The following is a 27,717-nucleotide window of genomic DNA, read 5'->3' as shown; positions in this document are numbered from 1 at the left end:
AATGCGACGCAATCTAATCTGGAGAACCCGACTTCGCATTTCACTTCGCAACGCTCGCTGTTTAGGCCGACGACGCACGAGTTTGTTCTCCTTAGTGTGTCAAGTCCATTCAGAGATACAAAAGTTACATTTGTTGTGCTAAGGGATTTGGCAGTGAAGTTCTTGAAATCATTTAAGAGATACGTTGCTCCTTGGGGCATTCTCTGATAGATCGTTTTGTTCATAATGGAGAGCACTTTGTCGACCTTCTCATCGGCTTCCGATTCCGCGTTGCTGCCTGCAACCATTCACAAAAGCGTCAGAACATGAGCAACCTTACAGTACTTCACATTTCAGTATATGCATTCGATAGTGAGGGGCAAGACAGTAGGACTTGGAACATTTCTTTTCTAGGCGTTTAACATGCACTATGTTAAAATTCATCATTTTTGTCATGTGCTAACCACGTGATGCTGACATAAGCATGCAAGGCTAAAGTAAAATTACTTGATAATTTCAGCATAGGAATTAAGGACGCGGCCTTCTGTTAACAAAAAAAAAAAAAAAAAGGTGAACAATCCAGAAAACGCCTAGCGCTGCTTCTACTAAAATTGTTTCGCATCGATTCCAGTCGGCACTATAGACAGATTAGTCCCTTACTGGGGGCATTATGCATTGAGAGAGGCGCACGAGACATGAGAAAAAGAAAACGGTCGTAGACGTAAACTTGAAGAACAAGCAATGCAACAATTGCTTCACATTAAAAAAAAAGACATCAATATGCGAACATGTGCACCGTGGCGTAGCTGATGCAATGTTTTTATGGAAAATTTATTCCTGTGGGGAATAGAAGAAAAAGTTGTGAATGATGAAGTAAGTACCAAGAAATATGTATGGAATACTGAAGTGTTTTCAAGGCGCCCAAAAGTGCGATGTGCGGGCTCGGTTGGAGTGGCGGAGTATGACGACGGTGCTCGACAATTCCTATGGAAATATTACAAAAGGTAACTCAGCCTTCATTTTTCCAAGCACTTTAAATTAAGTATATTTTTAATTCCCTTTACAAAAAACTCTCATGCTAAATTGTTGGAGTGAACCGGGCAGCTTTGTTTTAAAGTGATTCTAATTTCCAGATTAAATGCCTCTGAAGGGGGTTCCAGATTAATGAATCATTTAGCATTTTTGACCTTAAAGGGTTTTCTGCATTTTTTACAATTACTGTCGAGATTTTTTCTTTCTTCCTCCGAAAAGTGGGCAAAGCAGCAGTATCCATGACTCGCGATGCCGAATTTACCTAGTGGCTGAAAAATTGATCACTAAATTTTTTCTCATACCGTTCGGTTTCGGTAAGCACTAAGATCACGCGAGAGATGAAAAAAAAAAATCTGGAATATAACCGCGGATATTCATTCTTTTGTTATTTTTACTTTTGGGAACGCTTGCGTGGGAACTGTTGTGAAATAAAAGGAACAAAGCAGGGACCATATTGCAGTTATTTCACGTCCCTTGCGGCCTCAGCCGACGCTTCGCAGCTGAAACAGAAGCTGCAAGGGGCTGAAGTTCAATTATATTTTCTATGTACCATTTTCTGCGCAATCTCCGAGGTATTCTTTTGAGTAAGGTGTTGCAAATCATTATACAACACAGAACGAAAGTTTGCTTGCTTTACACTCCTTGAACATTTAAGGGCGCCATCGTGGGGACAGCATATTGGAGCAGTGAAACCTGAATAACAATCGACAAGTCTCGAACCTGCGCATCGACTTCTGCTTCTCGTATTCAAAGTCGTCTGCGATTCTGGTTCGAAGCTATACCCGAATTAAACCTAAAACGGAGCAACCAAACGGCCTATTTGATTGTGCTCTTATTCATTCGCACAAACATGCTGCTATTTTCGCGCATGAGCAAACAAATGATCGCGAGCCGGTGAACATCTGGCATGAGCCCCTGAGGCACTGAAGCAACTCTCCACTCGTCACAGTGTGACATCAAGCACAACATCTGAGACGTGCGTAATAAAGCACTTAACAGAAAACAGCATAAGGCAGAAGCATTACAGGAACCCAAGGCAAAGCATGCATGTCAGCTTACCTGGTCGATGCATTAGGCAGCTAAACTATCACCACCGGCTGGACTCACGGACTCACTAACCCCCATGGAGCGAATTTCAACCGGAAACTAGTAAACTGTGTGCCAGTGGCCAGGGCCATTCACGTAGATCAATCTGGGAGAGGTATTTAACGCGACAACGTTAAAAGGCCCCTTTAAGGCCGCGGTGGTCCTTTTCCAACACTCTAGGCGCGCCCGCCTTAGGAAGCGGCGCAAGTGAAACCATCGAGAGGCATCCACAACGAAGGACGGGAGATTATGCAATCTTGTCCGTGGCACTGGGCATCTTCACCCACGCCGACAAGAGCTCAAGGCCGCCTCTCAACAGATCACAGAGGAAGCCGCGAGAAAGTTTTGAGTACCAGCGAGCAGGCCATGCATTCCACCACACGAACTCAGTCCTCCTCACATCGTGTCCTTAGAAGGGCGTGCGTGCAGCAGACCACGGCTTCCAGAGATTTTTAGAACTCTCTAGCGTACCGGAGGAAAAGAGCACAGCTCGCGAGAGCTGCGGTATTCTTTCTCTCTCCCAGCACCGTGTTTGAGGCTGCAGCGTACTCTAAGATTGCTGCCCAGTTTTTTTAGCCTATCACCGCCCACGATCTTCTCCTGGCCCTCATCCGGTCTAAGAAGAGACAGCCAGACAGCTATAGGTGCGGATGGGATCACCCTACAGATGCTGCGAAACCTGGACGCCCCCAAAAAGGCCCGCCTCCTGGAGGTATTCAGTGGCATATGGGAGAGCGGTACCCTTCCTGAGAGCTGGACCATGATCATTATGGTCGCTGTCCTAAAGACACGAATGCCTCCCCAGTACCTCGCGTCCTACTGTCTGGTTTCCCTGACATCAGCTGCCCGCAAGGCCATTGAGTCTGTGCCCTGGAGCGTCTCTTCTGGATCAACTGGGGGAAGAACTTCTCCCAGAAAGCCAGACAGCGTTCCGGAGACACAGATGCACCACGGACTCCATCGCAGATGCGATGTCTTCCCTGGAAGAGGCAAAACACCAGTGAGACGTCGCCCTTCTCTCCCTCCTGAACGTCCTGTCAGCCTTTGACAGCCTACCACATCAAACCATCCATCACGCCCTTCAAGCCTTGGACGACCTGGGGTTCACAGATAACCTGCGGCGTTGCATACCGGCCTTCATTTACAATCGCTCTTTATAGGTTAGGGCTGGACAGACCCCAGCTCCCCTCACCCCATCAAGACCGGAGTGATCCCAAGGGTATGTTCTCCACCCGTTCCTGTTCAACCTGGTCATGGCGGGCCTCCCGAGCGCCATCAAGCACGGTCGCCATCAGAGTCCTGACCGCTGTCTATGTTGACGACGTGGCTGTCTGGTTTTGAACACCAGAGACAGATGGTCTCCACCAAGAAAGGCCTGCAGCGAGCCCTCGAATCTATCCAGCAGTTCCTGCTCTCCAAAGGGCTCAAGCTCTCGGCCTCAAAGTCGGAGGCCTTAATGGTCCATCTATTCGGAGCATGAGCCTCAGCCCGAGCTGCCATCCTCACGATCAACGACACCAGCCTGTCCTGGAAGCGCCAGGTCAAGTTCCTGTGGCTCCTGATAACCACCGCCTATCGTGGATACCTGAGGAAAGGCTTACCTGGCTTACCTGATCCCGGTCGACCGAGCAGCCACACGCATTCTTGCAGTAGGCAACAGCTGCACGACATCGTGGGCTATCCGGCTATTCGTGGCTGTGGCTACCTCAACCATCTTGTATACTTCTCCCTTCATCTCCCTCAGGTCCATCAAGGTGAGCGTTCTTAACAGAGCCCGCAGGAGATGGATCCGATGCCTGCTGGGAGCAACGCAGCGTTCTGGGATCCCGGCCACATTGGCGGAAGCTGGTGTCTACTCCCTGACCCTGCTGCTCCCCTAGAGAGTCCTCATGCACGTGGACCGCCTTCACCACGCTCCCGACCGAGCTGCCCCCCAGACATGTCAGCGCAGTGCCCCTCACTCACGAGTGGGGAAACTGACGGCTGCCTACTCGGACTTCATCGGACCCACCTCAAGATACTCGATACTGCCTTCACCGCCAACACGTCCCTCTTTGCAGGTCACCCTGTACGTGGATGGGGTCAAAAAGCGCCGCTTCCCTGCTGCTGCCCTTGGCCAGGCCGCGGCTGCCCTCATGGGAGAGGGCAAATGAAGCACCCTCGTATTAACCGACGGCTCGGTACTGCCATCTAAGGGCAACGCTGCCGCGGCTGTGAAGGCCCCTCAGATAGGGTTTCCAGCTCCTGAAGGCTGTCTTTCCCGGTCAGCGTGCATGGATGGATGGATGGAATATAGGAGCGTCCCCTTTGAAACGGGATGGTAGCAGCAGCTATCATGCTCATTTTCCTCCCTATATCTTAATTATTGATTTAGATTGGTTAACTAAACCATCATGCCATTTATTAAAGTTTTCTTTCTACATTACTAACATTATGTCACTTCTCTGCTTTTAAGCCACCAATCTTCCAGTGGTTTTTGCTAGTTTCCACCGCCGGTTTATTCACCCGGCCACTGGTATCTCTAAACCCCAGAGCTTCAGGAGCAGCGACTGCGCCTGCACCAACTTCCAGATGGATACCATTACATTCGAGCATAATATGGTCAATTGTTTCACTGGAGTTTCCACATTCAGCACATGCGTCATCTTCATTGTTAAATTTCTTTTTGTAGCTGCGTGTTCAAAGGCACCCTGATCTAGCTTCAAAAAGTAGGGCACTGCCTCTTGATTTATCAAAGAAAGCTTCCTTCATGATCTGCATTTTCCACTTTCGGTATAATTCCACACTCTGTTTCTTTTCCATCGAATTTATCAAATTTTCACCTTCTGTGTTTTTCACCTGTTGCTTAATGCTCTTTATTTCTCAGTACTGGTGACTAGCATACTTACTAGTTAGTTTCCTAGTTCTTTTCCTCCATTGTGAGTCAACGCTTTTTAAGTACAGGTATTTAAATACTTTAGCTGCCCATCTGTTACTGTCCAATTTCCTCAGGCCTTCCTCATATAATATTTTACTCTGAGCTTCCCGTACTTCGAAAGATGCCCAGCCCATATCTCTCTGTACCGCCTCATTTGTGGTTTTGCTGTGGGCACATAATGCTAATCGTCCAACGGCTGTCTGATTTATTTCTAATGTCGACTGTACCTCTGCTTTTAGACAAAACCGCAGTTCCGAAAGTAAGTCCGGGCACCATAATTCCTTTCCAAATACCTCTCAAAACCTCATACCTGTTGTATCCCCACAATGCCATATGCTTCATTATCCCAGCATTTCTTCGCCCTTTGGCCTAAGTGATTGCTCATGCTTTCCAATGTATGCCAATCCTTCGTTTACCCATACCCCCAGATATTTATATTGTGCTACTCTGGGTATTTCATGGCCCTGTATTTTAAGACCCTGATCAGTTGAGCCGTTGAAAATCATCAGACCCGACTTAACTGCGCTAACACTAGAGCCTAGAGCGTCCCCTTCGTCTCCGCAATACTTAACTAGAGTTTGCAATTCTTCCAGACTCTCAGCTAGCAGCACAATATCGTCTGCATACATCAAACCGGGAAGGCGCTGCTCTACCGCCTTTCCACCTAATCTATATGACAGGTTAAAACCTAGGTTACTGTCTTGTATCCTCCGTTCCAGGTTTATCATATAAAGCATGAACAGCACCGGTGATAGAGGACAGCCTTGTCTTAATCCTTCGCATATTATGACATCTTCCGTACTTCTTATCCCTTCCCATCTAATTTCTGCTTTGTTATCCCGGTATATTATCTGTAGGAACTCTATTATCTCATAACTGATACCTTCTTCTTTTAATATGTTTCACAGGAGTTCCCTGTTTAAGTTGTCGTACACGCCTAGTTTATGTCCAGGAAGGCCAAATACAAAGGTCTATTTTCCACTCTAGATATTTCGATGCATTGAGTAAGCACGAACAGGCTATCATCTAAGCGCCTACCATTTCTAAAGCCGTTCTGAAGTTCTCCGAGTATCTTCTACCCGTGCTTGCATGTTTAATTTCACCGCCTGCATGGCCAACCTGTACATAACAGAGGTTATGGTAATCGGCCTGTAGGATTTTATGTGCATGCTTTCTACTTCCCTTTATAAATCAAATTCATTTTACTCTGCCGCCACCTGTCGGAAATTTGCTTATTTGTTATGACTGTTTCCAGAGCTTTTAACAACGTTTCCTTACTTTTTGGACCGAGTTCATTAATCAACTTGATCGGAATTCCATCTATTCCAGTAGATGTGTTTTTAGGAATATTTTTTTCTGCCTTTTTCCAGTTTAGATTGGTCAGTTCTAAGCTGCTTTGTATTCTGCTACCTTGTGTTGCTTCCTGATTTGCGGAGATTACCCCATCGTCGCTCTTGAATGACTCGGCTATAACTGATGTAATGTAGTTCACTGCGTTGTCTCCATTTAAACAATTTCCCTCGTTATCTTGAATCCGATCCTGCTTTCTTTGATTCTTCTTCCCTAGCCAGCTTATATGGTTCCAGAATTTTCTTACTCCACCTCTAGAGGCATCGTGTATGTCAGCCATCCAGCGATCGGTGGACTGCCTTATTGTACTTTGGACGAGGGCCTGTACCTCAAGTTTCTTTTGTCGATATGATTCCCATTTTTGGTCGATTTCCTCCTGAGATACTTGTGCTTTCTTTGCCACTCGGTGTTCCCTTGAAGCAGCCCGTTGTTCAATAGCTTCCCTGATTTCCTCATTCCACCAGCTCCGTGGTTTCCTTTTTCCATTCCAGCGGTTTGCTACTTTAACCTCCCCAATTTTCCTCATTATGAGTAGTTCTACCTGTTCATAATCCCAGTCTTCCATGGGGCTTCTCTCTATTGCTTCCTCTTTGTCTGCTGCTATCTGCGCTATTTGATCGTCGTTTAATTTTGCGTTTACTTTTTGTCTAAGTTCCATTTCTCTTTTCATCAAGGGCCCCATCTGCAGACTAATACGGTTATGATAACTTCCCAGACTACACTCCCCTTTTTCGTCTATTTTCATTCTTTGTGAATTTTCTATAAATTTCCTGCGACATCAGACCGTAGTCAATGGTCGTCTGCCTGCTGCGGAATTTCCACGTGATTCGGCCTTTAAATTTTTTTTCTCTATTTACTATAACCAGATCGTGTCGCTCACAGAAATCTAGCATTAGCTTTCTGTTACAATCTGTGTATCCATCCAGATCCTCGATGTGGCTGTTCATGTCCTCCAGCAGAATAATATTGGCCCAGTCTCCAAACCGGCTTATATTGTCACTGAAACATTCAACAAGATCCTTGTTTTCTTGCCTGCATTGGTGTCCTGTTCCTAATAAACTACACCTAGCCATGTCCTTATGCCGGCAATTGTTCCTGATACCCAGATATGTTCTTTACAAGATGATTTAATTATTTGCCAGTTTGTTCCCTGGTGTATCAACATACCTACCCCTCCACCCTTTTTTTTCCGTTCTCGTTCTGTTGCACCCTTTCCTGACGTAGCCTTCTATAAACGGCGGATCTTCTAGATCCCTGAGATGAGTCTCGCAAAGAGCGTACACACCTATTTTGTCATCCTTCAACTGCCGCTCTATCTCAAGCCATTTCGCTCTTTTTATACCTCCTTGCATGTTTATGTAGCTGATCCTAGTGTTAAATTTATTTTTGTACTTTTCTTTCTCGACCTCGTCCTTGCCATTTTTTGCAGCCGAATTGTCAGGACTCCACCTGGCGGCGGACTACCTCGTGACCTGCCAGATCCCATGACCCATTGACACCCTGTGCGAATCGAGGCTGGCTTTGCATCTCCTGACCAAACGCCACTGCTCCCAGTTATTGGCTTGTTACCTACGAGCTCGAATCCAGGCCCTAGAGGATGCAGGCTCCTTTCTGTCGCTGTAATGGGTTCCATGTCACAGTGGCATTCAGAGCAATGATGAGGTCGATGCATTTGCTAAAGCGCCACACACCGATGGGACATTTTTCGCTAATTGTGTCTCCCTGTCTGACTTTTCCAGGCCCTCCCTCAAGAAGGCGGTAAATGCCCTCCACCCTGATCAGCCCATCGCTGAGGGGAAGGCCTTTCATTGCCTCTCGGACAAGTTTGTCCGCCGGGAACGAGCACTTCTCTTCAACGGTGGTTGCCTTCTTTGTCGATCGTTTTCGTTGCGAGCGACGTCGTCGCACCTTTGCACTGTCGTCTCTGTGCGTGGAACCATCTCGCACCATTCTCCTCAGTACTGCCATCTCAGTTTTTAGCCGAGGGCAGTCTCGCGAAGATGAGTCGGGGGGGCCACTGCAGTTGGTACACTTCAAGGCGTTCGCTCGGCAGGCATCAGCACTGTGTGCTTCTGAACATCTGGGGCACACAGTGGGGTTGCTACACACAGCGCTCACGTGGCCTATCTTCATGCATTTCCTGCATTGTAATGGTTTAGGCACGAATGGTCGAACTGAATGTCGAAAGTGCCCGACCATAACATGCGCTGGTGTGCAGTCACCCTTGAACGTAGATTTGATGCATGTTGACTTTCCAAGGCGAACTTGGACTATGGTAATGCTATCAGTCACCGCCTTGATCAGCTGATGCAAGTCAACGTCACTGATGCCAATGTCAACGTTGTAAATGACGCCAGCCGTGGTCCCGCTGCCCTGGAAACTAAGAGGGCGGACGCTGATATTTCCGAGTTTGGTTACTGCGGCTAATTTGTCGAGTGCGCTTCGCTCAGCGACATCAATGGCAAGGATATTTTTGTAAGGATTTATCCTCACGTCTTTGATGGCCCCCGGTACGAGACTCTTCAGAAACATGGAGGTAGCTTGCCTGTTTAGAATGTCCAGGTTGTTCGTCTCATTTTGCGGTACAAATAAGGCCGTGTATGCTGGTACACTTCGCGCCGTGATGACCGTAGCCGTGCACGATGAGGACGACTTGGCGGCTTGTCGGCGCAGTCGGCGCAGTCAGCGTTTTACTTTTTTGGTGACAACCGGTACGAACCCGTGGTCGTCGGTCGATGAGTCGTCACTGAGCGCCGAGGACGCATCAATGTATAAATAATGTATCAATGTATCAATAATGTATTAATAAAGGTAATAAATCAACAAAAATGGCACAGGCTGTATGATGGAAATAGGGTTGAAGGGATGGAGAGAACACGGAACAGAGCCTGATGTGCTAGAAATATATTCCAGAATAGCTTGTTTTTTTTCTTTCAATGTTTTTTGTCCTTTCGTGCTAGTGCATAGAAACTTTCTGTTCATTTGTAGTCATTGTGTGTATCCCTTTCGTTTGCAGATGTTCGGGCGCCAGCCCAGCATAAGAAACAAAGGGAGGCAAACGACTGCAACTGATGCATCCCGGGAAGAGGCGCGAAATGCACTGGAGATCCCAAGAACCATAAATGTGTTAATGGAAGTCGTTTCTTGGCAGCTGCCGTTATGGTATTAGACAACTTGTCGAATATCACATGATCGGCCAATTTCTACGCCAGAAGCTCGGCTTCTTCAGAGCTCTTTTAGGGCAGTGAAGCCGGAATCCTTCGTTTTCATTTACAAGCGATAATTTTTCAACCAATGGTTGAGAAACAGTCGACATCAAGAAATGGAGGGAACCTCCTTCTGTTTTTGCGGCAACCCTATAAGGTGAGAAGAAAGACGTACCCTGTTCTATCTTCGAAGACGCGTGGGCTGCTTGGAGAGATGGCTAATGGACGTAGGCGTTCTGATGATTGCTGGATAGGAGCGAGGGTTATACGTAGAATAAGGTCAGGAATAGAGAATAAAATTGCGGATGTTTATCCCAGTTAAGCGTGGTTATGCAACCAAGCGTTTAGTGACGTGATGTCAGGGCGGAGAACATCCGAGCAAGCGCCGCAACTGCGCCTCTCCGCGGCAGGTCACGTGGAATGACGTCACTAATCGCGCTTACGCTCGGCATCCTGGACTGAGAATCGACCACGGCGCTCAAGTGACCAGAAACGGTCACTAACACATCGAATCGGCCTTGCCGGGGTGGTGCAGGGGTAAGACGCTCGACTACTGTGCCGGAGTGCATGGGTTCGAACCCGACCTCGGCGGCCTCGTTTCGATGGAGGTGAAACGAAGTGGCGTCCGTGTGCTGTGCGATGTCAGCGCACGTTAAAGATCCCCAGGTGGTCGAAATTACTACGTAGTCCTCTATTACGGCTGCTCTTGAACCAACTATTATTAACACATTGAATCTGTAAAAATATCTTTTTCCATTCCATTCTATCCAACCCAGACGACTCAAGGTCAAAAACACGAGTGAATGACCTTGAGAGTTGCAGTGCGATAAGTAGAGCTGACGTTTTAAACTACGCACTGTCGTCTTGCCTCTGTGGGGATTCTTTGTGTTCCCTCAAGGGGCCGCGTAGCTAATTCACCTAATGTCGAAGCATGGGAATCGGGGGCTCAATAAAAATCCAGTCACCCAATTTCTCAAATATATTTTATACTACTACTAGTACCAATAACCCCAGTTCTAGTTAACACTGCCGATTATTGGCAAGGTACGCACAGTGTCGAATTACCATAAAGAGAGCGCAGAAAGCAATGCATTGAGGTAGGTGCATAATAACCTCATAAACATCTAAAATAATCTACCGAACGAACTTAGTGTAGCATAGCTGCCGTTACCCACCGCAGCAATCACAGGGAAGAGCGTAAAGAGTTTCAGTATAAACCTGCCACTTCCACAGCTTCACAGTGTGCTCCTAAGATATTAAGGGGGTTGAATTCTACGTTATTGTTTCTTCGCTAGCCACTCATTCCTGCTAGCAGGCCTAAGCCCTTGATGTTTGCACGTTCGTATGAAATTGTTTCCAATTTTCGCCAAAGGACTGAAACGAGTTACCTAACGTTGTTATGTTTCCGATGAAGCGTTTCGTTAAGGTGTATCTGGAATATTACAAAAAACTAAAATAGCCTTCTTGTCCTAAAACGACTTACCTCGGAGGATGTGCGTGTACAGTATACAAGCCAAGAAAACTGGTCTCAACATTTTGTATGTAGCAAAACTCACAATGCCACAAAAACGTCCCTTTGTTGCATTTGATACAGGACAGAGGCAGAATGTTCTCTTGCTGCCGCGGAAGCACTGCAGTCAAGCCGACCAACCACACACACGGCTTTTGAACAGAGCAAATGAACTTGAAAACAGGTTAGGAAAGTGTTCTAGGAAAAAGCTGGAACTCCGAAAGTTCAGTTTGGATTTCCATTTACGTATTTTCTCTGCGTGCACAAATGTCGACATTATTCATACGTATTTAACAAAACACATTTTGTTTTCTTTTTTTTTTAAATGTATTATAAGCGAAATTATCCCGTCGTATTGTCGCTGCAATGTCGAGAGCAGTGCGCTGACGCCACCGACGACCACCTCTGGGGGCAGCACTTCGACCCAAGAATGGCACGAGATGAGCTCATCCATAGCGTCAGTGGCCGATTGCTTACACGGCTGTAGTGCGCAATGATCCCCTGTGCGCTAATTGGATGTATGTGGAGCAGGAAACAACCGATGTGCCACGGACTCGTAACTAGTGAAGTGTGTGACGGCTGAGGCGCGGTATAAACTTTCAAACACCTGTTTCTTCCCTGTACCGCGCTAGCCGAGCCACGCTGCTTTCTCAGTGACATGGACACAGTGCATGCGAGGCTGTGCCTTTCTATTAATTATTGCTGCGCCATCCCCTTCTATCGTCGCCTCCTTCACGATGGCGTCTCGCGCCGCATACCAGGGGAAATGGAGCAGACCAAGCCACAACCGTCACGGCAGGTTGATGCTGACGCAGCACTATTTGGTGACCCGCCCGCTGTGCCGAGTGCATCAATGGACTAAGAAATTGCGGGCGGTCCTGCAACGTCCAGTGGCCAAAAATATTTTAACTTTCAATCTTGTTATTTTCGCAATAAAATAACCACTACTACCACCACCATGCATTCGATAGAACGCTCTTGAAGTAATTTCTCGGCTGGACGCTGCTGCGACTATGCGACGTCAACCTTCTAAAAATGTGACCGCGCGCACCTTGCTTGCCCGCTGACCTCAACATTGTGGTGACCCGGCAAGGCTCACCTTCAACCTTCAACAAGCCAGGCAGCGCTGAATGCAGCCGGTCGCAATTCACAGCTACATGAGAACTTTCGCAGCCACCAGAGCCCGCGACATCGAACGAGCATCACGCCCACTACTTTCCGCCGCCTGAACCATTATGTTGGCGCAGTGCTGCTACTAGACCACCGGTTTCGTGAGTGCTTCGACGTGCTTGATGTGGTAGACCTAATGGACGACTAAAGAGCACTCTGGCCAACCGCACGTAGCTCGCTCCATACGCTTATGGCCGTAAGGCGCTTAAGTGGCCGCTGAACTTCGTCGAGTGCTACGCGGAGCCTTTCCATAAGACACAACACACAGTCTGCGTCCACCATCGTCCGCTTCCAGCCATATTTGCCCTCTCGACGTCAAGGCCATATATCATAAACGACTTATGCAGCCGATGCTCGGCACGCCAGTCGCTATAGGCTGAATTCTACCCACTTGAGTCTTGCGTTATACGTCACCTGTTTATGTCAAAGAAAGAAACGAGAAATTGCAGACGGTCGAATCAAAAGAAAACAAACTGAATGTATATAAAATGCAGCCGCATAAATAGCCTGATTCTTGCTAATTTTTGTTGTTTCTCTTATATGTATCGGGAAAGGACAGGCTTTTGAATGACAAACAGATGTTTCGATCAACGTTTCCCAATCTGTTCCATTTTACATTTGAGTTCGGAATGGGCTTTGGCATTTCTAGCAGAGAAGCTGCGCAGAGTATTGAAATCGAACAATTGGTAAAATTAAAATAAACGTTAATTGAAGTGCAGTGAATATATGTGGGAGGCTATGGGAGAGTATTTTATACGTAGTGATAAACTCCAGTGTTCTGCACACGGACGTACGTAAAGTTGAGTGAACGGGAGCTAAAGGAGGAATAAAACGTTCTCAATAAGTTTAACGTCTTCTTTTTTGGGAATACAGCCAGGCCAGCCGTGTCCGTGTGAGCGCGCTTCTGCTCCTAGCTTGTCCCAGCGCCTTTCAAGGCCGTCATTAGTAACCGCCACGTAAGGTTCTGCGCTTGCATTGTTTGCAATGTTATTATGAAAATGACCTTCTGAGAACATACCAAAAACGAACTCACCAAGCATCTCCCCACAGATTAGCTTAAAAAGGCAGCAAAACGCAACCTGAGTCACAATGTACGTCACGAGTGAATTACAATGCCGGGTGAACAATAGATGAAAGCATTGACGACGTCAGTGCATTCAAAATATCGGCTTTAGACTAGCCAGCAGTCATTCTTGTTATTGTATTCAGAGTTATAAAAAAACACATCACCATCTGTTTCCTTATTTTGAGCCACGCATAATTTACTGACTGCTGGGAGAGCGCTAAGAACCGGCTATTTTTCTTGTCAATATATACTTGCTACATATTTACAATACAGTAACTAACCCTTGCATGAACGCACACACACATGTCAGATGGTTGCTTTACAGCAAGAACATAAATGAAAAAATAAATCCCCTATAAAATAGAAACATGACCAAGTTCTAAAAGAGGTACGTGCAAAACGTCAGAGATTTATTCGACATTTGTCGAAGGTCAAGCCCAGGCCGTGTCGTCAGATTGGTTCCTTTTGCATTTAAAGAAACATCTGTCATTCTGTAATGGACGTCCTGCGGGAGGCTGCTGCAATGTCTGTAGGCCCGGTATCCAAGCTTGACCTTTTCGTGCAGAGCCGAGCTCGCATTTATGTCATCTTTATTTGTTGCGGCTTGTTAACTATAAAGCCGGAATAAGTTTGAATTTTGTTTTGATGATTTATGTTTCAAAACAAAGCCTGAAAGGCAGCAGCGATTGTTTATAATCTGAATTACATGTATTAGCGCATCAAAGGATATGTCCTTTCAGCACCTGTAGCGCTGGAAGACTCCCAAAGGTTTCTAGGAATTAAACCCGGGATCTTCGCAACGGCACACAAGCCTGCTGACGCTGTGCCACGAGAATGTAATATTATTATTTTAATGATAATTTTCCATGAGTAATAGAACAGAGGTTTTCCTGTACACATGGATATGTTCGGTTGGTTATCAGTTCCCTTTGCTCGGTCTTCTCTTTCCTATACAGAAAACAGTTTCCGAAATGGTTAATAAAAGTGTTTCAAAACAGAACATAATATAACAGGAGCTTGAAAACGGTAAAATTAGTTTCGATCAAATTTTTATTTCACTACAGGCCAACCGATGACGTCGCGGATGACGTTACAAAACTAATGGTATGCGCTGATCAGCCGAACTCGTCAATGTAATGAGAGCTTCGTTATTTGTGTGCCTGAAATGACCGAAAGAAAGACATAAATTACATCATCAGCAAAAGCAGAGCGAAGAGCGAAAGCCGTAAGTCCAGGGACGTCATACACAAAGGACTGCTGAAGAAATCCCCCTCGTTGAAACTACGAAACTGAAAATTTTTAATTTCAATTGCTGTGAGTCCCACTGCTATATTTCGCACAAAAGATTCCAAAGGTTGAGAAAACGTAGCGTGAAAATTTAGGTAAAAAATAAAAATGAGGAAAAAATTATTTGCTGTTTGAAGGTCCACGTTATCAAGAATTTGCAACAGCCTATAGTTTAAGCTTAGCAACCGAAGTTTGCTTTAAATAGACACCTTGTCTTTGTCTTTTTTATAAGTAACCGCCCGAATAAGGACTGGGTTTTCCACAGAATACAGCTTCTATAGGCGATCACCCCTTTGCATAAAATCAAATTCCATTCAGTTATGGCGGAACGGAGGCTGACAGGTTGAGAACTATGTAAAGGGGCTGGAAAACTTGACAACGCACTAATGGCGAAGGCATCGAAGACAGAATTGAACGAGAGTAGAAAACTGGGCAAGTTGGTATGTACTCATCTTGTTGTGGCACCACAGGGACGAGGACAGAATGTCTGTGAGCATTTGTGAGAGCCATTTTCTAGGAGTGCTGTGCTGGGCCCACTTCCCAATGTGTGAAGGGGACCGTAGTGTGGCGCTTTCAGGAAATTCAGGGTATCAAGTGATAGCGAACACCAAGCGAAATGAGTAAGGGCTGAGGGGGAACCTCAGTGCGCCAAGGTTTCGACAAGAAGACTTGTCGAAATCTTGGATAGTGCACGGAGATTTTTCGTCAGCCCTTACTCATTTTGCTTCGTTTTCTTCAGAGGACCAGGTCGAAATTTTCGCAGTCCTCCACTACGGCTTCTTTCATAGCTTAAGTCGCTTTGGAACGTCAAACCCCATACACCAAACCAAGCCAAACATACGGAGGCAGTTTTCTATTTCAGGACTTATTGCACCAGTATTCTTACTGGTACCATGCAAAACAATTTCATTGCCAAATGCAAAAAGTTTTCGTCGCTTAAGTGTGCAATGCGTGTGCAATGCTTTGACTACTTTTTCGGCTTCAGAACTGGTGCTCGAGGTAGCGATTTGGTCATCAGGAAGTCGCCTTTTTTGCAACTGAGAAATATAGCTCATGCTTTTACAGCTCACGTCTGCATCGGGAAGAAAGTGGTGAACCATGCGGTCTACTCTATTCAAACACGGTAAGGCGTGTATGGTTGCGACGGTAGGCAGAGGAAGTTTTTCGACAACGTCAATGAGACGCTCGAATTTGCGTTCTTCGCTTTCTAATCGCACTGAGATGGTCCCTCCAAGCGAGACTCTGGCGTCGGTCGTCTCGCGAGTAAATGAGGTGTGTTAACTATAGTCCTATTGAGGTTCGTTGTAAATGGTAGAAAGTGCTTGTGAGATCGGGGAATTGAAGGCTAGGAGCTGTGGGACTGACGAAGTAATGCTTGACTTAATAGTCACTCTGGTCGTGTCAGTATTTCATGCCGTGTGCTGCGTTCAATTAAGGCTCTTGCTTCTAGAAGATCATGTGCATGCTATTTTTAGTATGTGAGCTGGTTCTGCGGATACCGTAGGTAGTGGCAGCGTCACGTTACGCCGCGTGTAGTTTTGTGCCTATTGAGCCGGCAGAGGCTTCTATGATAACGCGAGATGATCTCTATTGTAATTGGGCGATGTTGCGCTGTTGAGTGCACTACAGTCAGATGCAGGCTCCAGCTGATTGCGCATTTTGATGCGTTATAGTTAGGCTCGTTCCGCCTGCTAGCAGTCTTTTAATTGGATAGAATTTCTAGATACGTGTTGCCCAAACCTATCCGGTGTTCGTTAGAAACTTGCATGGTGGGCGTGCTTTCTGCCGCCACAATAACGTCTCTCCATTCCAGAGCTAAGGAAAGCTTGCTGTTTCGGTGCGGAAAGCGTTCACTAAAGTAGTGCGAATACAGCAGATTCTGTACAAAATGAGTCTATTTCTTGGTCGCAATCAGATGTTGACATGAGTGGGAACGCATGCAGCATATCTAGAGGATGCGGCTTCGAAACAGGTGACGGTGCATCAAACTGGTGGGGTAGGTGTCAACGCAGGGGAATATCGCCAGCTCACGGCAAGGCGAGGCATGCGCATTCAAGAAGGCAGTGGCTTGTGCAAGCATGTATTCTGCGACGCCATGCTGGATGCGGACAAGTAGATGTTGGTAGTGAAGATGAGTGTGGTGAGAGTGAATGATAAGTGTGAAATGGCCGAGTGTTTTGTAATACACTGTTAATCGATACCGAAGTTAGCTGAAAATTCGTTGGCCATAAAAGGGACCAGCGATAAATGAGTTTAGAGACAAAATGGTAGAGTATAATTGAGAAATAAAAGAAAGGCGAACGAAAGAAAGTAAAAAACTAATAATGATGTGAAATAATGTCAAAAGTCTTTAATGCAATAATCATTGATATAAAGGTGGGGTAAAAAGGCGGATGCTCCTGCATTTCCTCTGTGTCAACGCATTCGATGACTTTAAGTGTTTTTTTTTCTTGATTTGGCAGCTGAGGTCGTTGGTCCTGTTTTTGTTGTGACTGATTTAGTTCATTTTTGGAGTACCGGACGCAAAATTTGAAGGTTGTAGGTTCGGATTCCTCCGGCAGCATGTGGCTACATTTTCTTCCACTTTCTAGCCTATTACGACCACTATAAATTATTGCTTCGTTAACACGAAAACAAAACCCTACGCTTTCATTTTTGTAACAGGCTATCAGCTCCTTCCTTGTGGTTTATTATAACGAGAACAAAAGAATTGAATCGTTCCAACAGCTGTACAGCGTAATCTTTTCGTTAGTGCTCCTCTCTTTCTGTGACCGTTTTCCTCACCCTCCAGCGGTTATGCTGTTCCGTCGCTTCGTCCTTTGGTCCTCTCCTCACCATATCACATTCACGTCGCCCGGGAAGAGCCACCGCTAGCCACAAACAAGACATTCAGGCTTACGTCTCGCGGACAAGGCTTAAACAACACCATACAAACAACGCACAGGCTAAACATTCAAAGAAACCAAAGTTCTAACAGTGATCTCCGCTGCTGCGCAGGTATAATAGAAATCGTTAGTATGCTTGGCTGAGTCTGAGTTGTCTCGTTTTGTAAGGGCATCCGGTGATGGTTCATCGGGTGGGTCAGTTGTCACGATTGCTATACACCGGGCATAGCGAATATAATTTGATTTCAGTGGGGTGGGGTAAACCCTGGAACGTTGTTCGGTGATAAAAGTCTTCGCTACAATGCTGCCTTCAAAAGGATTATAACGCATGCTATGTGGTTTAATATGTGAGCAATCAGTATGTCAGGTCCGAAGGTGTCCAAGTTTCACGTCAAGTGGATCGATGGTGTGCTACGTGCACTCCATGTATGACCCCTTGCAGAAGTTGGTCGGTGTGGTTACGCATATTGTAACATGTGTGCGGGGTCTGGCCAAGTGTTATGTGAGACATAACCGCGATTGTATTGGTACCTTGATTGCTCTTATATTGTTTAGTTGCTTTGATTACGCGATAAATAGATGACTTCGTATGGCGTCGGGAAGGCTTGGGGGCTGTGATGTAGTTTTTATAGAAAGACGTTTATATTACTTAGCATGTGGTCGTAAAGGCGGCTGTGTGAAGCACTGTTTTTAGTGTAGGTAACCTTCTCATGCCTGTATGCAACCAAATCTCAGCTGCATTCAGCAGCGTTATTGTTTTGGTGGGTGCTCAGTATATTGGCTTGCTCGCTGGCGGGGCTGATGGCGCAATATACACTCTAAATGAGCGAGGCGTCTCCGACTCCGCGTGTGGGCATTACAACACGTGGCTGGCAACCGCACATGAGGGCATGAAGGGCATGAGCGGCGTTTAGCGTAGCGTCACTCTGAAATAAATTTTTAGGAAAATAAAAAAAAAGATCAGAAGGCTCACTGGTGGAAAGTAAGGTATGCGGCCAATCCGCGAACGCAGCTTTGTCCCAGGATAAAGTTACCGGCCGGCTGGAACTGGGAAAACCGACGACAAAGAAGAAATTGTAGAATCTCGACGCAAACATGGACTCATTAGTCGACAGCCCCCTCCTCCACTCTTCTTAGGTAATATAATCTGACCAGCACCAACCTTCTTGAACAGCCATAGTTGATCAAGCCCACAGCATGATCGCAGTAGCAGTGGGAACATGGACGGAAATGCCGCTCATGGAGCAAGACGCGAACACTTTTAATTTAAAACAGGCTTATCCATGTTTCCCCTCTTCCTTTCCGTTCCAGTGACGTTATGTGCAGTCCCTTTCACTACACCCCCACTTGTTTCTGCGACGTCAGCACCTCCGATGTCTCACACGTTGAATGACAATAGCAAGAAAAGAGTCAATCATAAAGCTTTGTGTACGATTGTCTTGCCTATAAGTTTCTAATTGAGTTTGCCTGTCTCTAGCAGTTTTCAATTGGACATGTGATCAAACCAGTCCGATCGAGTCCAATTCAATCCAGTCTAATCTAATCCAGTCCAATCCAATCCTGTCCAATGTTGAGTACACGCTCGCTCGAAATGCGCCGCTGACTAGCTTACCATCACTAGTATCCTCCTCACGCTAGAGAAGGAGAAATAAGATGCGCTACTCACGATCCCGGGCGTGGCGCTGTAATGGATACCACGCTAAAATAAAAATCCGGGAGGTTCGATTCCCAGTGGAGCCATTTTTTCTGACGTCATGCCAGATGACGTCATGCCGTGTGACGTCGTGCCAGATGGCGCTGAGAGCGCGCGGCGTCCGCAAGCTGCTGTGGTTGCTAGGTAACGGCTCCGTGCCTCCAGGGAGTGCGGCCACAGCGAAATCGTAGGTTCGTGGCCAATGTAGCTTTCGTCACAAAGTTTGTCTACACCAGGAATTAAACTGTCCCTCTGATCCCTAGCCTAGCGCGCAAACCGCCACTCCACGTATCGGGATCGTAAGAAACATATTGTAATTCTCCTTGCGTAGCGTAAGGATGACAGTAGCGTTTACAAACGGCAGTGCATTTAGTTGATAATGAGAGTAGCGATAGTGATGATGATGATGATAGCATCGATGACAATGACGGTGCAGTTAATGTGATCATTCCTGTAAACTGGCTTTCGTCATTTCCGCTCTTATAAGTAGGATGATGTTCGGTCCTGTAAGTTTTTTCAGGCTAAAAACAAAGCTCCTATGGGCAAAACGTTGCCCGCATGAAAACCTTATTTTTTTCTAGCTCGCTGATGCGCTGTACGTTTTTACTTGTTAGAGCTGTCATTGAAGACTTTACCGGACTCTTCAAACTATGGTTCCTGTGTCAAAAAGTGATTCAAGGCATCTCTGTAATGTTTTGCCTCTTCCGTATACTGGGTCCAGAGCTGGCCTAAAACACCGTCCAGAGCTGTAGGCGGAGTGACCCGTGTTGTAGGTTGTATTGGGATTAAATTAAAATAAGCGGACAAATAGTTTGCTTTTGGTGGCCAAGTCATCCGAATCTGCAGCAGGAAGTAATGGTTAACTATTATTGGCTCAATATTTAGCCACAGTACTGTTACTGGCATTACTTGCACGTTACCAGTCAAGTTCTTCCTGATTTAGCAATAGTGACCGACCATAAATCATTTATCGATGCAATAAAGCACCCCTAAAATTGCATGGCTTCTTCAGTCGTGACTTGGGCAGAATGGTGCGGCAATTCCTAAGGGCTGGCCTAGCGTTCACTTCACTAGGGCACATAATGTTCACTGACTCACAATGACTCATTCTGGGAAAAACAGTGCTAGTAGTAAAAAAATCTGTTTAGGGCATTCCTTTGTTTATTCAGGAATGCTCCAAAAAGATACAGTCACTCTGAGCATATAACTCCGGTGCCGAAGTGAGTGCCTTTTGGGGTGCGCGAGTGTCCTGTGGGGGCCGCCCGCGTGCAACTCCACCGCGGTAGCGTAGCTCACATGTTTTCTCGAGTGCTATAGCGTTGCAGGTCCGCGTTCAAATAGCGATAACTGCTGTGTGGTGTTGTGCAACATCCACGACAAGACCTTTTCCAGGCATCTAGTTTTTAATTCTTATATTTTTTACTTCCTTTCCACCAGACAAGTATTTGCGTTGACATGCGAATAACGCAGCGACATCATTGCACCATCATACGTTGTTGGAATATTGATGACCGAATTGATATACGAAATAATTAAACGTTATTTGCAGCCTTAACAGAAATGTCGCCTTTCTGATAAAATGTGACCTCCCTGAAAACGATGGAGAATATAAATCACAGGAACTTCTCAGCGAAGTTGCACCATTTAGAAGTTATTGAGCAGCATTTTTTCTGTACATCATAATTGAAGATTTTCGCATTTTTCGCCATTCAAAAACCGCTATGGCACTTTGACAGCAACAGAGAGCAAGCAACAGCTTCGCCCGCGCCTACAAGAAAAGGCGCCTTCCGATTTCCTGTGGTTGGGCCAGCATGCAGGCACCGTCTACAGGAAGCTCCAAACACTCGGTATCGGCTGAGCCATGGCTGACAACCTTAGGCCCCCATAAATGAAGTAGAATAGCTACCAGCGCAGATTAAAATAATGTTACATCTGCGAGTGCATGCAGGTGAAGACATAGGCCAGAACAATTGACGTGAGGGTAATGCACTACAATCAGTTTCCTTGGGGACACTACTGCAAATAGCACCCGCCATATTGCTGTCTTCCATACACAACCAAATAATGGCAACCTTCGTATTTTCCGCGAAGCAGATACGTGCATTCTTGACCGAGAGAACTAATCAGTGAAGTGCTCCTTTGAAAGACATGACCGACCATTATGAGAACATTTTAATCAATCATATTGATCTGAGCTCCTTGAATGCGACATTAGGCGCTATTATTTGCCAGCGACACTTTTATTCGACCAACACGGCGTAGCTTTGTGCTAAATTGCGAATAAAATATCTGGCAGGCTGACACCGTACGGCAAGCTGATGTTGTGGTACGCATGTCAGTCGTGTTGAACGCTTTCGAATCTGGCCTGGTCAGTCGCATTTTTAGGTAACTTAGTCACGGAAGTAAGTTAAAATTGGCAGTTTGGAAGGAAATAGGATGTATTAATAGGCGAGCTGGCGTTTTTGTTTCTTGTAGCTGGTTAAGTGTTTCGCAGCTGCGAGCCTGAAACCTGACATAGCTTCGCTCGTTGCAGTACCCAAGCCAGGTCTGAAGCCACTGCGTGATTCCGAATTAATTTATTGACCAACTTTTCCTTACAGCAGTCAGAATATACCAGAATACTTGTTCAACGCTGTTCTAACGTCGTTTTCATAAATCCTCTGCTTTTTTCTAAGCGCATATATCTGAATCGCTGAGAACAGTCAATATTACCAGCGTGTAGCCGCGCACATTTTCAACTTGAAGTCACCGGCTGCCACTTTTCATGATGAATCACCTACTCACCCGCATTAACACACGAATCGGCCATACCTCATTTTTGTTTTGTGACAGTTCAATCAGCAGCAGGGTATACTGCAGAGACATATAGTACCCCAACCACAGCTAGACTCGTAGGTTTATATCTACAAGGCTACTCCATCTTCAGCCTGGGTGAGGCGGCGTGAGAATAGGAATAACTAGTGCGATTACATATCGGACTTTCTTAGCGGGCAACACTGGTGACGTTATTCTTAGGGAATCCCTTCTCTGCAGGCTACCCCAACATACAATTAGTTGCATGTTTTTTTTTTAGACTACAATGTTCGAATTATGATTTCTTGACACAACGCCCATTTATGCCCTAAGCACGACTGGGGTTATTTATCGCCGTTTATTCTTGCTGTAAAAACTGCCTGCTAATAGTTCACGGCTGGAGCGGTAAGGGAATGATTTCTAGTACGGCGTAATGCAGAAATAGAATAAAATGAGAATAATGTAAGGTGTGTGATTGAAATATTATGAAACTGCGATATACTGTTGAAGCGGTGCTGTCGCCAGGCTGACAATGTCTTTTTTTATGCAGGTTGCACAAGAGAAGCCTTTTGGACAACAAGGATGCCTGACGAAAAACACACTGAACTCTGGAGAAAACTATTCGCCTCTGATCACACCACAGGGAACAAATACGGAAAGCGTCAGCTGCGACATCTACCTGCAAGCTGCCCATCACTCATGGCAAGAAGTTTTCGACTCCACGCATGGTCATGCCGCTTGTGCGGCTGCTTCTTCATCTTGAACCTTTTCGGTGGCAAAAACCAGCGCGTACCGAGGGTTGTCTGGAGGAGCTGGTACACCTTCTACTCCATGGGCTGCCTCATCTTCCTCTTCTGGATGCTCGTGGGAACCATCATGCACGCAGGTCGCAGAGCCGCCAGGAACCAGTACCGCTTCGACGGATCCTTGCACATCATCTCGACCACTGTCCTCTTCATCAAGGTCCTGACAAACATCGTGTCGCTTGTCGCTGGGTCTTCCAGGATGCTAGCCTTCTACGTGCGTGCGGCGGAGTTCGAAAAGCGCATCAGAATTCCTTCTTGCGCTTGCTGCTCCCCAAGGCGTTACTTTTGGTCTGACGTGAGACGAGGCTGCCTACTCGTTGTCTACTGCATAGCCTTTGCAGCCGCTGTGCCACTGACACCCCAATCGAATGTTTTCGTGGATCAGGATCATCAACCGACCTGGAAGCAAGTTCGTATTTGGCTCCAGATTATTCTTCTGATTATTTTCTACTTCGTCTACGACAGCATTCATATTGTGGCGCTGCGTGCTTCTGGCCAAGTTCTGGTTGAATACATGAAAACCCAGCTCAGGGTCCTACAAGACTGCATTGCTCACGCCTCTGCAGTCGAGCCTTTGCCACATCACTCACGCAAAGTATCGTCGCATCTAGAGACTGTCAGACTGAATTTTTGTGGCATACTGGAGTTAAAGGATACGGTCAATCAGGTTTGGAGCTTTTCTCTGGTGATTTCCACTGCTTGCACCCTCATCGTAGTATGTACCTCTGCGTACGAGGTGTGTAAAAATGGTCCAGCTGACTGGGACAACTATGCTGGATTTCTTTATTCGATGTACACCACCTACGAATTTGTGGCGCTTGCAACTGTGAGCCAGTCACTCGCCGACATGGTTAGTATCCGATTATGCGTATGTCAGGCTCTGTGTAGTTACTAATGTGTCATCGTACAACACAACGGGCATTTGACAACTCACCTGCCGGCTGAAAGAAATATTTTAATTCATATGATACTAAAGTGGAAGTCTTAGTTCACGTACGTTAGCCAAGAGTTGTCTTGGAGCCTTCCTAGTTAATTGTAACTACTCACTTTTAAACTACCGTGTCTAGTGTAACACGACGTCCGCCATTTAAATCGTTTAGGAAGACAATACTTGAGGATATCCAGTGCAGCATTCGATGAAAAACGAATGCTTTTCGTGTGTTGTCGAATTTTTTAAAATTATTCTCTTTCAAAACATCCTTGAAAACAAAGTGACGCGCTCGTTTTATTTAAAAGGAATATTTAAATTACGAAAAAAAAAACGAGGTGTTAGGAAAAGTTCTGGTTTTCGTTGTTACCACTGTGGTTATAGTGCTTATAATAAAGCTCAGACCTTAAGTGTTATCGCAAAAAAATCTGGCAGTAAAGGGCATTGTTTTATTTTCAAATATTAAACAGGGAACCAAGATGAAACAGACATGCAAGACTGCCAGTATTTCCATTGACGGAGTCTCCAGATTTGAGGTGAGTTTCAAACGATGCAGCGGATATTTCAAGAGGAGACACGTTCAGGTCAAGCCAAGTCAAACCAGTCCTGTTTGTTTTCTCCTCAGTAGGAAGAGACAATCTTTTTAATTTGAAAATTGAATTCTTTGCTTCAAAAAGGTGTTTGTCCTAGAGCTCGACTACGCATTCTTCTACTACAAGCATAACAGAACAACGTTTTCAACGGACTCACAATTAATTGGTGAAATTCCTGCAGCTGCTTTTTTTACTTGTTCCTACTGGAATTATGGAATCCTAAAAGCTCACCATGTAACAAATGTTGACAGCTCCTTAGAGCACCATTAAAGCCACATAACGATATGGTTACGGTAACTTACACGCCATCATCTTTTTCGAAGGAGTATATTGTGGGATCATTATTCCACAATACGTTGCATTTTATAAAGAGGCAACATTTGGTTCAGTAAAACCACTTTTTTTTCAGTATTTTTTCAGAATATAGACTGCCCAGGATATTTAGTAACACTTGTTTTGAACATTCCTTATGAATACATTCCTTATGAACATTCCTTATGAGATGAATTTTATTCTAATTATGTTTGTAAGGCAAATATAAACACAACGCCACACTTGATGCCTAAGATAGCGAGGAAACGTTAAAAGTACAATGTCGTCAGGCTTCTGCTCTTTTGATACACAAATCTTGCGATTAAAGAGCATTTAGCATCTACCTGCTTGTTGCAATCCTAACAATAGCATATCTCCCTTCTGTGAAAGACGTCTCTTAAAAAAAGGCAAGCTAACATCCGTTGTTTTCCTAAAAAGAATTTACAGATGTCCAGTTAAATATTAACACCACTCAAACATTTTCACAAAACGCTTACCTCTGCTTTATTCGGTAACAGTTATTTTCTTATGAATTTCTTCGCACTTTTCCCCCTTTGTACATTCGGAAACAGGAATGGGGAAAAAAAAAAGGTTTATTCTACGATACAGGAATAGAGCAGGCCGCAGCCTAAAAGCCAAGAAAAAAAAACTTGAAAATGCCTGTCGCCTTTAGAATAGAAATATGACAACAGTTCAGGACTTACAGCCTCTGTCAAAAGTTTAGAGTCCAGAGAGTTTGCTTTTAAGCCGTATATTGAGACTTCTTTAACAATGGTGCAAGTCCTAGCCATTGGAGAGGGTAGAACAAAAAATCTTGCCTTCAGCAAGTTTGGAAACCTGGAAATGCATTACGAGCCACATAGCATTGCTGCGCACTAGACTCCCCTGGGCTCTAAAATTTTGACAAAGGATGTATATATGAAGTATACTTTATCCTCATACAATGAGTATTATACTATGGCGCCACGTTTAGTTCTTTTCACTTCGATAGGCGAATTTCGTAGACATTCACTCTGCCATTTGTAAAGCATGGCATGCCCCAATATGATCGATTGAATGCATAATGATGCATATTATATTTATTAATTTGTGTAGATTCAGTACCTTCACGGCTGCATCAATCCAGAAGAGATCTGCCTGACAGGCGGCGCCTTTTTCAAACTCAACATGTCTCTCCTTGTCTCGGTAAGATGATGTAGACATGGTGAAACGTCCAAGTAAAATTCGTTGCAGGCACTTGGATCTCTTTTAAGTGCGGTAATGCAGAAGCCTTTCCTGGGACTCTTAGCACTCATTTGCCGCTTTAAAACATTTGCTGATTTTCTTTTTTTTATTTGTTTTTGTCTCTCTACTTTTTTCTATTTTGGCTGTTTTTCTTCTTACTCTTTTTTTCTGTTACCTTCTTCTTTTTTATTATTGATTGACTGTTTTCGATCTTTCGATTTTATTGCACAGTTTTTTACTTAATATCCACAGTTTCGACGTGCGTGCTTGTTTTGACGCATGTACACTATATTGACGTCCATAGCTATATCGACGTTGAATTGACTTTTTGGATTTAAATAAATTACTAATTACTCCATATCAACAAAATTTCGCACATATAGACAATGTTTCACCCTTCACCGGATATAATAGTTTTTTGTCATGAATTAAGGCATTCTTCTACAGGGATGGTGTGACACCTGCTGTGGAAAGACATTTTGTGCGCACCCCAGTGAGCCTATAAAGACTTTCACCTTAATGCGGGCTCCAAAAAACTAAAACAATCTGATCGCTCTCTCATCATAGCGGCAGGAAAAAAGACGTTTGAATGAACCAGTATTTTCAATCGAGTATTTCTGATTATAAAAAAAAACGACGTTTCTTTTTAATTGAACGAACTCTCTGCTCTTGCAAGAAAAAGATGTGAGGCCGAGTAAAATTAGGTTGTCTACACTAATCTCTGCGTTGTGTTCCTCCTCGTAATCGCCATGCTACAAAATTGGTTTACTGCTGTGAATACACCAGTAGAGCAGGCGACTGTCTGAAAACATGATTTTGGTTTTATTCAAAAATTTCCTGTCTATGAATGCCTTGCAAAAGTAAGAAACACATGGAGGACATAGATGGAGCCAAAGAGGAGAGGTTTTCGTATCTTAGCGATCTTGTCTAAATGTCGTCGCCTTAAATAATAACCTCCGAAAATAAATATCCATCTTGAATTCTCTTCCTTTCTTATGATACTTTTTTTTTTTCAGATTGCAGCTGCATTAATTACCTACACCGTAATACTCGTGCAGACCAGCCAGAGTTCTATAGACGGCTTTCTGTACAACACGACTGGGATTCTCAACGTCAATTCTACAGCTTAGCGGAGCACAGTTGACGCTATTCACTGCAACGGACATCTTACAGATTCAAGACGAAATCTGCTAATTGTGACTACTGTTTAATAGAAACGCAGTTAATAAAGCCTATTGTACAGAATTACAGCCGCCTGGTTTATCACCTACTCAAGCTTATTTTGTTCTCAGCAAATAGTAATCTGCACTTTACTATTTGCAGAATAAAATCCGAAAGTTGAATATATGCTAAAATTGATTGCATTCTTAATATTCGAGCAGCATTTAATATATATATATATATATATATATATATATATATATATATATATATATATATATATACAAGAAAGAAGACAATAGAATACTAAACACCCATATCGCTGAGTTAGTAAGAGCATCTGACACGAAATTTGGAGGTTGAGTGAGTGTTCGAATCCCATCAAATTACTTTACTAATAATTCATGTCAACATCGAGATTTAAGCAAAAACAATAACCTATGTTTTCTTTGGCCTCGCTGACTTTGGGGCTCTTTCGGCTTTCGTTTGTACACACACACACACACACACACACACACACACACACACACACACACACACACACACACACACACACACACACACACACACACACACACACACACACACACACACACACACACACACACACACACACACACACACACACACACACACACACACACACACACACACACACACACACACACACACACACACACACACACACACACACACACACACACACACACACACACACA

The 27,717-nt window shown here is 44.9% G+C and overlaps 1 protein-coding gene across 1 annotated transcript; it reads left to right on the top strand.

Annotated features, from left to right (window-relative positions):
- The first annotated feature begins 905 nt into the window (after positions 1-905).
- On the top strand, positions 906-27,074 carry LOC146173051 (uncharacterized). The gene is made up of 6 exons (XM_084583961.1): positions 906-983; positions 9,381-9,727; positions 22,525-23,630; positions 24,179-24,244; positions 25,709-25,798; positions 26,854-27,074. The coding sequence occupies exons 3-6, from the start codon at positions 22,557-22,559 to the stop codon at positions 26,965-26,967; spliced, it is 1,344 nt and encodes a 447-aa protein (XP_084440087.1). The 5' UTR covers positions 906-983; positions 9,381-9,727; positions 22,525-22,556; the 3' UTR covers positions 26,968-27,074.
- The last annotated feature ends 643 nt before the right edge of the window (positions 27,075-27,717 follow it).

This window comes from Amblyomma maculatum, chromosome 11 (assembly GCF_055883805.1).
Source record: "Amblyomma maculatum isolate TAMU_Amacu chromosome 11, ASM5588380v1, whole genome shotgun sequence".
NCBI classification, from domain to species: domain Eukaryota; kingdom Metazoa; phylum Arthropoda; class Arachnida; order Ixodida; family Ixodidae; genus Amblyomma; species Amblyomma maculatum.
Note: the sequence above shows the minus strand (reverse complement) of the source record. Positions and strands in the feature narration are given on the sequence as shown.